The sequence below is a fragment of the Myotis daubentonii genome, chromosome X (assembly GCF_963259705.1).
Source record: "Myotis daubentonii chromosome X, mMyoDau2.1, whole genome shotgun sequence".
NCBI lineage: Eukaryota > Metazoa > Chordata > Mammalia > Chiroptera > Vespertilionidae > Myotis > Myotis daubentonii.
Genome location: NC_081861.1, coordinates 132,481,534 through 132,495,723, shown reverse-complemented (window position 1 = coordinate 132,495,723; position 14,190 = coordinate 132,481,534). Strand labels below are relative to the sequence as shown.

Sequence of the window (14,190 nt, the reverse complement as noted above, 5' to 3'; positions counted from 1 at the left end):
CACACTTACCAAATGCTGAGTAAAAAACACTCCATGCCCATAAGGAATAAGAGTATGTTTTGGGGTAAACATGGAGCTGAAATTGCAGGAGATTGATTTTCCCTCATAGAACTCAGTACACACACACACACACACACACACACACACACACACACACACACGTGTACTCATACTGTGGAACTGAAAATACCAAGCAGTTTATAACTATACACATTATACATGTGCAATATAAACAGAGACAAGTACAGGACTTACTGCCATCGCTGGTCAGTTGAAGAAGAGGAGCAAACAAGGGGTTTTGAGTTGAAGCCAGACCTCCTGGGCCCTCACCACTCTAGCTCCAGACACTAGGACTACACCATCAGATGGACAGGGAGCCCTGAACAGGAAGGAACTGCCTTCTTTCCACAGCTGCTCCACATAAGTGTGTGAATTATGGCAGAATCCATTGAGAGGGGTTTGCAGAGACAATTCCTGATCAAGGTTCTGCATATAGTGAGCATTTTAGTCTCCCTTCAATTTTTTTTTGTTGTTAATCCTCACCTGAGGATATTTTTTACATTGATTTTCAAAGAGAGTGGAAGGGAGGAATAGAAATAGAGAGAAACATTGATATGAGAGAGACACATCAATTGGTTGCCTCCTGCACGTGCCCCAAACTTGAAACTGAGGTATGTGTCCTTGACCTGTGGGCTGATGCTCTATTCACTGAGCCAAACCAGCTAGGGCTCTCCCCTCAATTTTATATTTTATTGCAAAACATTCACAATTTTCATTAGGTTCCAATTTATCTGAATTTCTGCCCATCTGATATATGAGAAATAGCAATTAGGGTAGCTTTCATATGTTCCTATTCATTATAAATGAAGTATATTTTTAAGGGCACTTGTATATATTGCTGAGAATTATATGCCATGTCTTTGCTCTTTTTTCTAATAGGTTTTTGTTTTCTCTACCTCAAGTTTTAAAATCCTTTTATAAAGTGAGCGCATTTAGTTTATATTTTAACTTACCAAATTTGACACCTTTATGATATTGATTTGTAATGCTCAAGAACAAGTAATGTTTTTTCTATGTGTTGAAATCTAAGTTTGTATTTTTTAGCAGTGTTTTAAAGTTTTCTTTATTTGGAGGTACATTTTTGTTAGTATTTTATTTTGGTGTTGCTACTGTAGCTGGGTTTTTCTCATTATATCATCTAATAGGTTATTGTACATATACATGCAGGCTATTGATTTTGTATGTTAATTTTATATACCATTCTCCTGATTAATTCCTTTATTATTTGGGTTGGTTTTATCATGGATTCTCTTCATTTTTCCAAGTATACAATCATATCTTATGTAAACAAAGATACTTTTACTTTTTCTTTTCAATTTGTAGGACTATAATTCTTTTCTCTTTAGTAAAAATGTCTGTAGTGTTTTCACATTTAAATGTTGCTAGCTTTAGGATTCAGGTATAAATATTTTATATATTTTATTTTTAATCACAACCATCATAAACTAAACCAATGGTTTGGGTTTTTTTTTTTTCTTTTATTTAGCTTCCAGAAAAGCGTCCCACATTTCAGCAACTTCTGTCTTCCATTGAACCACTTCGGGAAAAAGACAAGCCTTAAAGAAGAAACTAGGAGATCTGATAAGAATGGACATAAATGTTAGCCAACATCTTCATTCTTTTTAAGGAAAGTAGCAAGGCACAGATGACCTAATTTAGTGAGTTCTTCTTACTGGTATTCTGTGTGCTGTTTGTTATATGATCTAGAAATGAATAAAGTAAGAAAGAAAAGATTTCCTTGAAATTTAGGTCAAATTAATAATTTTGTTTATGCTGCTCTTAATATTATAATTCCAAGCCTATAGCAGAAGCACATTTCCTGATTGCAGTAAAGAGGGCATATACCACATGTAAAGATTGAACAGAACTGAAAAATTATTTGTTCCATATTTGTTCTTTTCTTTATATCATCACTCCCATGATAATTAAATATGCTATTAATAAGTACAAAATGTGGACATTTGCCTTCATGTTTCAATGTTCTCAATCTTTAGCATGCATGTGAATCAAATGAAGAGTTTATTAAAACACAGATTCCTAGGAACTACCCAAGAGATTCTGGTAGAGCAGGTCTGAGTGCAGCCAGAGAATCTACATTTTTAACAAGTGTCAATATGTTCCTGTGCAGACAGTCAGAACTGCCCTAGGAGACCTCATTATATGATGGGCATCACTAGGTGGTCCACAACTTAATCCAAATAACACAATTCTCATCACAGATCATTGTCAAGCTTCACTTGGAGCTTAGATTAGAACAATGACTTTATGTCACCATGTACACAAATAGAAAACTAAAGTTCAACAATATTATCTATATTAATAAAAGGGTAATGTGCTAATTATACCAGGTCGACCGGACATTTTCCAGACATTCTGCCTTCCTTCCAAACAAAGCCACAGTGGTGGCGGCCAAGGCAGAGGCGGTTAGGGGTGATCAAGCTGGCAGGGGAGGGCAGTTAGGAGTGATCAGGCCAGAACGCAGGTGAGTGGTTAGGAGCCAGCGGTCCTGGATTGGAGAGGGTGCAGGCCAGGCTGAGGGATCCTGCCACCATGCTTGAATTTTGTGCACTGGGCCTCTAGTTCCATAATATGTTTACTATGTTTCACATAGAGTAAATTTTAAAAGGTGCTAAGGTATAACTGTGCCTTTTTCCTTACCGTTAACCAATATCAATCTCAACTCAAGTGTAACCAAGATCTTATATCTAGAATTGATAAGATTGTTGCTTTCTAATCATTTTAAATCCTTGAGTTTTGGGCCCTAGGGCTTCTGGCCAGTTTGACAACTGAAGTTTCTATTTCGGTCTTCCTTCTTGACACAAAGGTGCAGAAGTATGAGTTTAGTTTCTCATGGCTATTATTAAAATATACTTTAGCTTTAAAACTCTTCCTGAGAATTCCCTCCTTCACAGCCTGCTGCTGAACCCATAGGTTTTCATCTCTCTTGGATTCCTTCATTATCATCTCTATAATGTCAAGAAGGGAAAGAGAGGTTATGCTGAGGGCACTATTACAATGGAAAGACGCCCAAATTAAGCCCTGCTACTACTTTCTAGCTATAAGTTAATAATCTCCCTCAAGAGACATTCATACCCTTTCTTGTCCCACTAATCCCCTCACCTCCCAGGTATTTCAAATTATCCCTCTTAGTTATGTGTTTCTTCACATTTAAATAATGATTCCTTTCTTTTCAGCACAATTGACTTATGATAATAGTCTTCTGTTTTTTTTACAGAGGTACACAAATCTCAATTTATAATGAAATGAAACTTTAAAAAGAACTACTAGGGCATTTATACATTCATCATGCATTTATTTAGCATGTTCTCAGTGCCAAGTTCAGTGGGACACAGTCTGGTGGGAGTGCCAGCCATGCTGTACTCTCAGGTTCTATCTGCAAGGAACTACAGCACAGACTGTGATCATCCTCCAGAGGAATATTTTCCAGGCCCAAACTAGGTCTTTCTGCCCTACCCCCTTGACAGTTGTTTTCCCTTTTTCTTCTTATTTTTATGTATTTGATCTAAAATAATTACCCTTATAAATAAAGTAATACGTGTTTGTTACAAAAATTCAGACAATACAGAATTGTCTACTATGAAAAGATGTCAAAGCCTGGCTTAGAAGCCTGGCTCCAAAAATCAAGTCAAGGAAGGTTTTAATGTGGAGCTTTATCAGAAAGTAAGTCCAGTGATGTTAGGGGGAGCCAAGTAATGGAACAATATTCATACTATTTATAACATGTATAATAATTTTAAATGCTGTTTAACTTGTTTAGTGGTGATACCTGGCATTTATTGTTGTTATTTTAAACCAGGGAGCTGCTTACACTTCTTGGCAGTGAAGAAAATGTTCATCCCCCCTAACTTAGCTAACTGACCCATATCTCTATAGAATTTATTAAGAACAAAGTTATCTAACATGATGCTGATTACCACACAGAGTGAATTGATGGGTAGAGTTTGGATATTTTAATTCGTTTAATCTATTTTAAATCAGTCTTTATGTATGTAGTGGATACTGTGCTCAGAACTGGGCTAGGGGCTCTGAGATTATATATATATATATATATCACATCAGGTTCCTAACCTAAGGGTATAAGATGATAATCTTAACATAACGTTTTTAGACTGAATTTTCAATTGCTTCATACAATAAATAAATTTTTAAAATTGGAATACATTCTAAGACATTTGAGAGGTCAAAGGTCCCAGACATTCAAACGGCAACCCAGTCCCTAGAAGGGGACAGAATCCACAGAAGCCCCAGTACATAAGTACCCATGAGACCACAGGAGTGTGCAAATCTAGTATTTATTGAGTATATGCTTTGTGCTCAGTGCTACTCAGACATTGTGGGTAAAAACAAAAGATTTAAGAGTTTAAGTGCCCACTTCAGAGGGTGACATGCAGTTGGATTTCCATTCACTCCACAGTTAGAGAACAATGGAAGTGAGCTTCTACCAGGTGTGCTAGGTGGGGCCCCAGGGGCTGCTTTAATATTGTCAGGAAGATGCTGATCAAGTAGCTTGGAAGTGAGAAGGCAACATTTTCTGACACTCTCTGGATTCTTCTCTCTTCTTTAGACTTGTCACCCTAAGGAACACATGGTAGTCCAATCATCACTGGGCAAATTGCTATCGTACTTTGATTTAGGTTAATATGAAAAAAAACATGTCATACTCTACACTTGAATTAAAATAAAGTGAACAACGTGTGTCATTTTCAATCTCTGCAGCTCCATCAGTTTACATGCACTGTTCTTAAAAGCTATCCATCTAGTCTCCATATAAGGCTCTTACACTGAATCCTCCCACAATATATGCCTTTTTTCCCAACTCCAGCAACACAACAGACATTTGCATTTCCATTACCCTTGAACAGTCTGGGAGGCCAAAGACATACTTTCTCAAATTTTGAGGCAGAAGTAAATACTAAAAGCAATGCAAGTAAAGAGGCCCTCTCCTCCGCATGTCTTCTTTGGACAATTTTACTGAACAGAGCCATGGTTTTGATGTTTAATGACATCTTTATAATCTCATACTTTCTTTAATGTAAAATTAACATTTTCATGCAATAAAATCACCTCAAGAGGGAATAAAATGGATTTTTCTAAAATGAAGTTTGAACGTCGTCACCACTTTGGAAGCCTGGATTATTTTCTCCTTTACTCAAATTCACAGAAGAATAAGGATTTTCTTCATTTCCTGCTTGTTTTTTCCTGTTAAATAAAATAAAGTCACCTTAATATAGTGATGTTAGAATGACACTGCCTTCCTTGGGCCCTATTGGGCCCAGGCATCTTTTACATCTCAACATCTAATCACTGGTATATTTGTTTGCATATCAGTCCCCTATTAATGGACTATAAACACTTGCAGTGCATTGGGTTCACTTTTTAGCTCCAAGATTGTCACCATGGCTGGCAAAGCCTAAGAGACGAGTTAGGATTTGAGCTCTGGGGTCAGAGAAAGGGGAGTCTCTGTGCCTCAGTTTGCCTATTCAGAAAATGATGGCAACTATGTGAAGACAGTGAAATAATGCTTGGAGAGCATTATTACTGGCAGAGCACTGACATTACCTAGCATATAACCCTCAATAATATTAATTATTATTATTATTATTATTATTATTATTATTAGGAACTCAGTGGTCATTTAGCCAATCACCTCATGTTAAAGAGCTTCCCTACTACATTAGCAACTTCCAAAGTATAAAGATAAGGGTAGGACAGCTTTGTGGTACAACAACCAGCTTTGGAAACTGGGTATATATATACCAATGTGTTACTTATTAGCTGTGTAAACTTGAAAAAGTTACTTAGCCTCTCTGAATCTCAGTTTTACATATGTATGAAGATAATTACACAGTTATACCATAGGTTTTCTGAAAATATTTATTAATGTATGAAAGTACTGAGCAGGTTATCCAGTGTTATTTTTCTGTGTATCGTCAATTTACATTGTGTGTGGCATGAAGGATAGGTGTCCCCAAATAATGTATTTAATGAATTAACTTTGGAATAGTATCTCATATGCAAATTTTTAGTATGTGGAAGAGTGCTTCTCAAACTGTAATGTGCACACAAATTACCTGGGGGGGACTTACTAAAAAGAAGAATCTAATACAACAGGTCTCCAATAAATTGATAATTTGGGTTGGCTTTATGAAGGGAAGTTGGATGCAAAGAGTGACAGAGACTCTAAGTATCCTTTGGTATTTTTAAAATTTTAACCATATGGATAGATTCTATTTAATAGCTATTTTTAAAAATGAAGCTACTTTGAGGAACTAAAAAAAATATAGTGAAGAAAATTGAGCAAAAATGACTAATGCATGTACAAATTCCATCAATAATGTGTTTAAAAAGTGTGTGTATGAGTTCAATTAGGTGCTATAACATATTATTAACCTTAATTACATTAGCCCAACAAAAATAAATAATTTCTCAAGGCCAGGAAAAAATATTCTAGTGGCAGAGCAAGACCATAAACCAGGTCTTTAGTGATTTAAATCCTCAATGAACTTGGACATTCAACTCAAGAACACATTAAAGGGTCCCTGACCCATGAACTAAGGGGATGACAGTGAGTCTGGGCTAACTGATAAAAAATGAAGATGATTAAAGAGTAGCAGTTTGAAGCAAATCTCAGAGCTCATTCTTGAATGTTTCACAGTTCAAACCTATCAAATATCCAGGCTAGACCACGGAGGACTCATCAGTGAGGATAATCCCCTAAACCATCCCACTACTGAGTTTTCATTGCCTCTTGACAGTAGGAAAATGATGCTGTGGCCAGGATTGGGTTTACCAGGGAATACTAGTAAACCTCGGGCTGGGTCTCTACTGTGTGGTAGGGCTTACTAGGTAGGTGAAGTGCTGATGAAATGTGGCAATTATCCTTACAACCTACCACTTACTGCAAATTTTCCAATTAGTTTTCCCTAAACCTTTCTGTTTTAGGATAGATACATCTAGGAAAGCTCACTTACTTCTTTCGGTCTCTGATCCCAGTGAAGATGAGCACGGCAATACCAATTACTACCACTCCCATCACGACTCCAAAAACAATCAGCCATATGGTGACAGGTGGTTGGTTAGGGGGTCCTAGGGTAGGCTGAATACCCAGAAACTCCAGGCTGTTGTCATCCAGGCGAAAGGCATCATTGATACGACCCCGGGACATCCTATCCCCAAAAGTAAAACACTTAGGCAAAAGGAACATGTTGGCAAAATAAAAAGGTGTGCGATTATTTACTCCTTATATCATTGTTCCTGAAAGGATTTGATAAGGCCTAGCCTAAGAATGTACACCTTAAAGAGCAATGAAATCAAAGTAGATCACCAGGTCCAAGGAAAGATATGTTTTAACAATTATGCACCTTTAATATCTTGCAATCTGGATTAGGTTTGGCAACAGCTTCATTGGATAATTGGTTGCAAGTGTGGAAACATTCAAACGGCTGGCATTTGTTCATTTGTGATGATTATGTTGCAAAGGCAAGAACTTCCCTTCTATCAGAGTATATCTACAATGACTTTATGTCAAATAATGGAAAAGGACAATTGAATGCACCTCTTCTATCCTATATAATAAAAGGGTAATATGAAAATTGTCCCTTCAACCAGGAGTTCGACCAGTTAGACCAGGGGGTGGAGACAGGCCACCAACTGCCCGCACTCAGCCCCTCCCCTCAGATTGGGCTGGGCCTCCGGACCCCACCCATGCATGAATTCGTGCAACAGGCCTCTAGTAAATGAATGATGTCCTGTACCCAGTTGTATTTTCCAAATAAAAGGTGTTGACATTTGGAAGAAGCACTGGGCAGAGACATGGGAAAAGGGCCTTTGCCAATTTCTCCAGCACAGGGATGGGACATGGCTGAATTTTATAAATTAAAAATAAAAGGATGAAAATTCTTTTAAAAGCAAAACAAAAAATAATAAAATGGATAATATTCTGGATCAAAAACCAAAGTGTCTGGCATCCCATCATCCTACCCTTGAGTACAGAGGTCAAGAGGTCAGAGCCCACCCAGGGAAGTAAAGCAGTCAAAGTAGAATTAGTCATGTAAACCTTGGCAACCTTAGCCTGAAAGTGTCTCAAGTCATTCTGGAAATAGGAAGTTTGAGGTCCCTTGCAGCTTACAGGGGGCTGGGCTCTTTCATGGAGGCAGTCAGTGAGTCTCTGGGTCTGGTTAGGTTGTACACCCACCTCTCTGCACATACACTGCCCAGCAGGTCTTAGTTCTCCTTCTAAAGATGAACAGCAGCTCAAGAGGGCCATCTAGTGAGCTTCCCCCTAGCAGGCTATTGTAAGCCTTTTAATGCGAGGGGAACCACCTGCATCTGCCCATTCTTCACTTTTGCTGTTTTGGGAAACAGTTGAGGCAAATTGGGCAAGCTGTTCCTTCTAAATACTCACTTCCCAAAGCAAGGCCCTCTCCTTGTGTGGAGGCTAAGCAATGTCTAAGGAAATCTATGCTTGCCTACTTTGTTTCAGACTTTGGTAAGTTAAATAAATCCTACATCAAGTCCCCATAGCAAATGATGACAATACCTGTCCATGTCCCTTTCACACTGAAACCATTTCCATGAGTGCTGGCTAGACTTTCTTCAGCCAGTACCTGCTGCCTTTGCCCGAGGCCAGAAATGCTGGAGAATTGTCACCTGTAAGCAGTTCCCAACCAATGACTGATGGGAGGTGGTGAATAAATATCCCAGCTCTGCTGGGACAATTTAGGTGCATATTCTACAAAGTATCCCATAATCCCCCAGCAAAATTGGAGCTCTAGTTGCCCACAGTGGTAACTTGCTCAGTAATATGTGATGTATTATCTTCCTTCCATTTTTTGTCTCCTATGCACAGTTCTCTACCAGTGCTTCTTGAGATCACCTCCCAAATAAACTGCTTACACTCAAGTTCTTGTCTAAGGGCCTGCATCTGGGGGAACTCAAGTCAAGATAATTCCCTTGCTATGAGATCCTTCTGGAATAAAACCCCAAGTTTTTAAGATGAAGTAAAACAGCTGATATGGCTCAGTGGTTTAGCATCAGCCCATGAACAAAGAGATCCCCCATTTGATTCCCAGTCAGGGCACATGCTCAGGTTGTGGGCTCAATCCCCAGTGGGAAAGGTGTGCAGGAGGCAGCCGATCAATGTTTCTATCTCTACATCCCTCTCCCTTCCTCTCTCTCTAAAACCAATGAAAACATATTTTCTAAAAAGATGAGATAAAATTTGTAAATGACTCAGACCATTGCCTGGCACACAGTAAGAGCACACTCAATGTTAGTGATGGTTATTGTTGCATTTGTTAACCCCCTTGACCTTATAGTTTTAAAGTAAAATATCACCTGATGGCATCTTCAACTTCACTTCTAGGAATGATGACAGATGCATTTTCAGGTGAAGTGACAAAGAAGTTGAAGGAGACCCTTGGTTTTACATCACTCACCATCACGTTCTCCACCCTGAGGAGAAACAAAAGAAACATTTCCCTTCATAGCACAGAGAACACAATGAATAGAATGACGACTTCCACTGGTGAAAAGGAGATTGGTAGAGGAGCACGGGGTTAATTAGAGAAATATGGATCAGGGCAAACAATAGGACACACACACACACACACACACACACACACACACACACCAGCACTCCCTACCCAAAAAAACTTAACACTGCCCAAAGCACATGAACTCGGCTACATAAGTTGTGATAGCATGTCTTTGCACTATTTGTTCTGCCACCATATAAAAATCACATTTTTTTCAATGATAGAAAAATCCAAACTAAAAGCACCAGAAGAATCAGTGAGGAATCATTGGTGACTTGGGATTATGATGACCAGTATGGTGGGAAGCAACAGCTTAGTAACATGGACAGAGGTGGTGTGTTTACATCATTGCAATCTTGCCCCACTCAACAGAACAACAGAACTGTCATGTTACACCTATGGATGTGGGTGAGGCGTGGGGTTTACAGTACAATGTGTTCTCAATAAAATCTGCCAGCGTTATCCTAATAAAATCTGTAGCAAATCATGTAGCTTATTGGCCTTCTAACTCAAAATAAAAACTGAAGTCCTTAGAATGGCTTGTGAGGCCCACATGAACTTTCTTCTCCCCTTCCAACCCACATGTCCCAATACCACCCTAACCACAGCGCCTCCTACTTGTCTTCTATTAGCTCACACTGCTCCAGCCACACTGGACTCCTTGCTATTTCTTCAACAGGTGAAGGATATCTGTTCCTCAGAATCTTTCCAACTGGTACTTTCCCTGACTGAAACATTGTCCGTATTACTGACTCTCTCTCCTACTTCAGATGTTTGCTCAAATGTTAATGAGGCCTTTTCTGACCATTTTACATAAAATTAAACTCTATACACACACACACACACACCACACTCCCTACCCCCTTTCCTATTATAATTTTCTCCCTAGCACTTACCATTATCTAATTCTATTTTATTTCTCTTATATACTTTGTTGATTGTCTATAACACACACACACACACACACACACACACACACACACACTATATATATATCCATTAGAATTCTAGCTCAGTGAAGGAAGGTTTATACCTTTTTCTTTCAGTGTTGAGGGTACATGAGAGCATTTGGGGGAGGGAAGAGGAGTGGAAAAAAGAAGAGAAGAGGGAAGGGGAGGGAATTGGAAGTGAGAAGAGAAGGCGTTTAATAAGAACAATACTTTTGCAATCTGCAAGTCAACCAAATCACAGTTCTGTAAATAGAATGACCCACATTCTAGGATATAAAAGAAGTTTAAAAGTTATTAGGAGGATTTTCTTAATTTCACTTGAATAAAAGATTAAACATAATTATCTCCTCAGACCCAAGAATGAGGGAAGTACTAGTTGGAGTAACTTGAAAGCACACCAAATGAACTCACCCAAAAAGAATCGTCTGGTTTTTCTCTTTTAAAAAATACTCTCTCATGGCATATGCAACTGATGACTGGAACAAGTACATTTCATTGTCATTCCATTTATACTGCAAATTCAAAAGAGAACACTGCTCAGTAGGGATCATAGTATGCATGAAAGGCTTGATAGTACACAAGTATTATTTTCAAATTTGCTAATATTCCAAAGATTCTTGTTATTCATTAAGTCAGTGACCTTTCATTTGAGTGTGAGCAGCATCACCTGGAGTCCTTGTTAAAACATTGCATACTGAGCCCCACCCTCAGAGTTGTATCTTTAACAAGTTCCCAGATGGTACTGATGCTGCTGGTCAGGCAACCACACTTTAAGAACCACCAAGTTCGCTGATTCTTTAACGTTAGTTTCATGCAACATGGAATAAACACTCTGAAGGCAGGCTTATAGACAGGAGTCATGCAAGTTATGGGTTTTGGTTAAATGTCCATATATTGTAGACAAGTATGCAGAGAATTACTATTTTATAGTAAGTTCTCAAATATGTATAGTGTAAAAGAAAAAAACAACTTGAGATTCAAGGGAAAAATAATTCTATAAACAATGTAATTTGTTCTTTTCAGTGCTAAACAAATATCTTGTGTATTTTCATAGTCTATGAAAAACTAGTTACAAGAGAAAAGATATTCACTCTTTCCTCTAGTAGCTGGCAGTAGAGATTAATGAGCAGCACAAATTTTGCATCTGTCCTTTCTCTTTTAAGAAAAACAATTATAAGATTTCACAAAAGAACTGTTACATTAGTTTCAGTTTGATATCACTCAAGTTCTGGAAAAAGTTGTTTTAATAGTAATAACATTATTAATATTTACTACTAATAATATTCTGGTTACTATTTCTATATTTTTTAATTTGTTTTTATTGATAAAAGTATTACAGATATCTCCTTCTCCTCCTCCCCCACTGACCTCTCCACCCTGCTTCAGCCACCTCCCCAGGTCTTCATCCCACAATTTTGTCTATGTGTGTGGATTATGCATGTATGCATATAAGTTCTTTGGTAAAAAGGATGAGTTCTCAAAAGATCCAATTAAACTTTGCCATGAAATAGCTTGAGTTGGACAGACATTCTAGCCCAGATGTGCAGTAGATGTGCTGGAAGTATAATTCTGGTCTCATCAGAAGAGCTATTTGCTCAGTGAATCAGCCTTAGAATGTTCAAACCCTCTGAAGGCAATAGTATTCAGTATTTACCAATCCCTCAATGTATGGAAAGGGCACATGAGACAAATGTTAAGAAAAAAAGAAAATAATTGGAAAGGAACCTGATCTGCAGGATACTTTAAAGTGATTAAAATTTATTAGGTCAATGGAGAACTAATAATGCAAGACAGAGAAAGAATCCTAATGATAAGAAATAGGAAGTGTATCTTTTAGGGCTTGGGAAGTGATTCATCTCCATTTTTATTATTACTTTTTAAAATGTTCAGTTTCACTCCTACTATGTTACTTATATTCGGATGTCTTATTTATGAAAAATATAGTACAACAAATGTGGAGTCTTTGATAATATTTAACTTTCCAGGAAAAGTAAGGGAATGGAAATGCAATCTTTGGATCTATCCAGTGCAAATAACAATTTACTATAGCACCTTGGATTGTTTTGTCCAATAGTCCCAGATTATTCTCTAATCTTGCAGAAGCTTCAGGGTGCCATGCCCCCACCCAGTCCTTTGATTCCCATCTGCCTGAGACAACATTCTCCTCTTCCCCAACCAAAGCCACTACTTTTTCAGACTAGATAACCTGAAACAGTGTTGAGAAGAAAGCACTAGCTGATTAAAGTAATTCACAAGAGGGTGTAAGCAATATGATTTTCTGTAAAACATTTTGGTATCCCAAAATGCATCTCTACATCAGTGCTTCTCCAACTTTGCTGTTATCAAAATCACCTGGGAAGCTTTCAAAACACTTGATGCCCAACTCTTGATGCCACACTCCAGAGCAATTAAGTCAGAATCCCTGGGAGCGGGACTCAAGCATTAATATTTTTAAGACATTCCATATGACTCCAGTGTACAGCCAGGCTTGAGAAACGGTGTTCTAAATCAGAGCGTCCCAGTCTTTATTGTGTTTACAAATGACCTGGAGGTTTGTTCAAATGCAGGTTCTGAATAGTCAGGTCCAGGGCTGGGGCCTAAGATTCTGCATTTTTAACACATTTCAGGATATAGATGATTGAATAAAACGAAGCAAAGCAAAGCTCCTTGCATTACTTCTAAAAACAAACAATCTTTCAAAATATAACTATGTTTTCTCCCTCAAACACAAGTAATGATGATAAGAGGGAATTGTAAGGATGGGTATTTGATATTTAAGTTTGGATGCTTTCTCATTGGTCTTCCTAACACCTTCAAGGAAAAAGTAGACATAGCCAATCCAATAAGGAATGTGTTACTGAAAGTAAATAAACAAAAGCCAAAGGCCAGAATTGGGGACTCGTAGTTCCTAAGAGAACCATGTGGGCACTCATCTTTTACACCCCACTGGAATGGGCTGATTGTGTTATTGTGTCCTACTTAAGGGCGTACACTGAAAGTGCCCAGAATACTCACTGCTTTTTCTCCAAGAGCTGATTTCAGGCTTATCCTCACTTTAATGCTTTGCTCAACATCTGATTAAAGAGAAATCACAGCTGTTATTACACATGACAGGTTGACCATGTGTGTTTATTTCCTTCCCCTCCCCAAATCCCATTAAAATGATAGTAAATGAATTTTAAAAGAGACCTAAACACACTTTTGGAAAATGAGAAGTAATGGAGGAGTGGTAAGTGCTTTCTCAAGGGTCAGGAAGTCATGGCCTAATTTGTACACAGAGGCAGTGCAGACCTCAAAAGTCCCAGAGAATCCCAGAGAGGCTTGAGATTCGGGTGCAGCTGGGGGTGGAGAGAAGATACAAACTATTCCAATATATCAAATATTCTTTTCAATTTCATCCCTTTGCTGCTTTTCTGGGTTGAATCTACTGCTTTCTGGATGCTGTCTTCTTTCTTGAGTTCACTTTTTTTCTGGCAATTACTTTTATCTTTCTAAACAATTTATTTATCTTGTTATTTCTTTATTGGCCAGTTTTAGACATGCACTTCTGCTTACTCTTGCACCTCCTTTTATCACCAAAAGCCACAAAATAAAAGATATAAAATAGTATATTACTTGGCTCT

General features: G+C 38.0%; 2 protein-coding genes across 5 annotated transcripts in view; one reads left to right on the top strand and one right to left on the bottom strand.

The window, feature by feature from the left end:
* Positions 1 to 3,195, top strand: part of BMX (BMX non-receptor tyrosine kinase) — a 46,603-nt gene extending 43,408 nt beyond the window's left edge. Inside the window, exon 18 of one of the 3 annotated variants that reach the window (XM_059679990.1) lies at positions 1,547 to 3,195. Coding sequence is in view for 2 of the 3 variants with exons in the window: in XM_059679989.1 (XP_059535972.1) it covers positions 1,547 to 1,621 (75 nt within the window). In the remaining variant the exon portion in view is untranslated. The remainder of the gene's footprint in view (positions 1 to 1,546) is intronic. The other 2 variants (XM_059679989.1, XM_059679988.1) reach the window with 2 other exon arrangements.
* A 1,159-nt stretch (positions 3,196 to 4,354) lies between these two features.
* ACE2 (angiotensin converting enzyme 2) overlaps positions 4,355 to 14,190 on the bottom strand; it is a 39,757-nt gene continuing 29,921 nt past the window's right edge. For both annotated transcript variants that reach the window (XM_059679986.1, XM_059679987.1), the window contains exons 14-18: positions 13,583 to 13,641; positions 10,979 to 11,079; positions 9,418 to 9,534; positions 7,053 to 7,247; positions 4,355 to 5,280 (exon numbers count right to left, since the gene is read on the bottom strand). In XM_059679986.1, the coding sequence (XP_059535969.1) occupies positions 5,172 to 5,280; positions 7,053 to 7,247; positions 9,418 to 9,534; positions 10,979 to 11,079; positions 13,583 to 13,641 (581 nt within the window). In that variant the 3' untranslated portion in view covers positions 4,355 to 5,171. The remainder of the gene's footprint in view (positions 5,281 to 7,052; positions 7,248 to 9,417; positions 9,535 to 10,978; positions 11,080 to 13,582; positions 13,642 to 14,190) is intronic.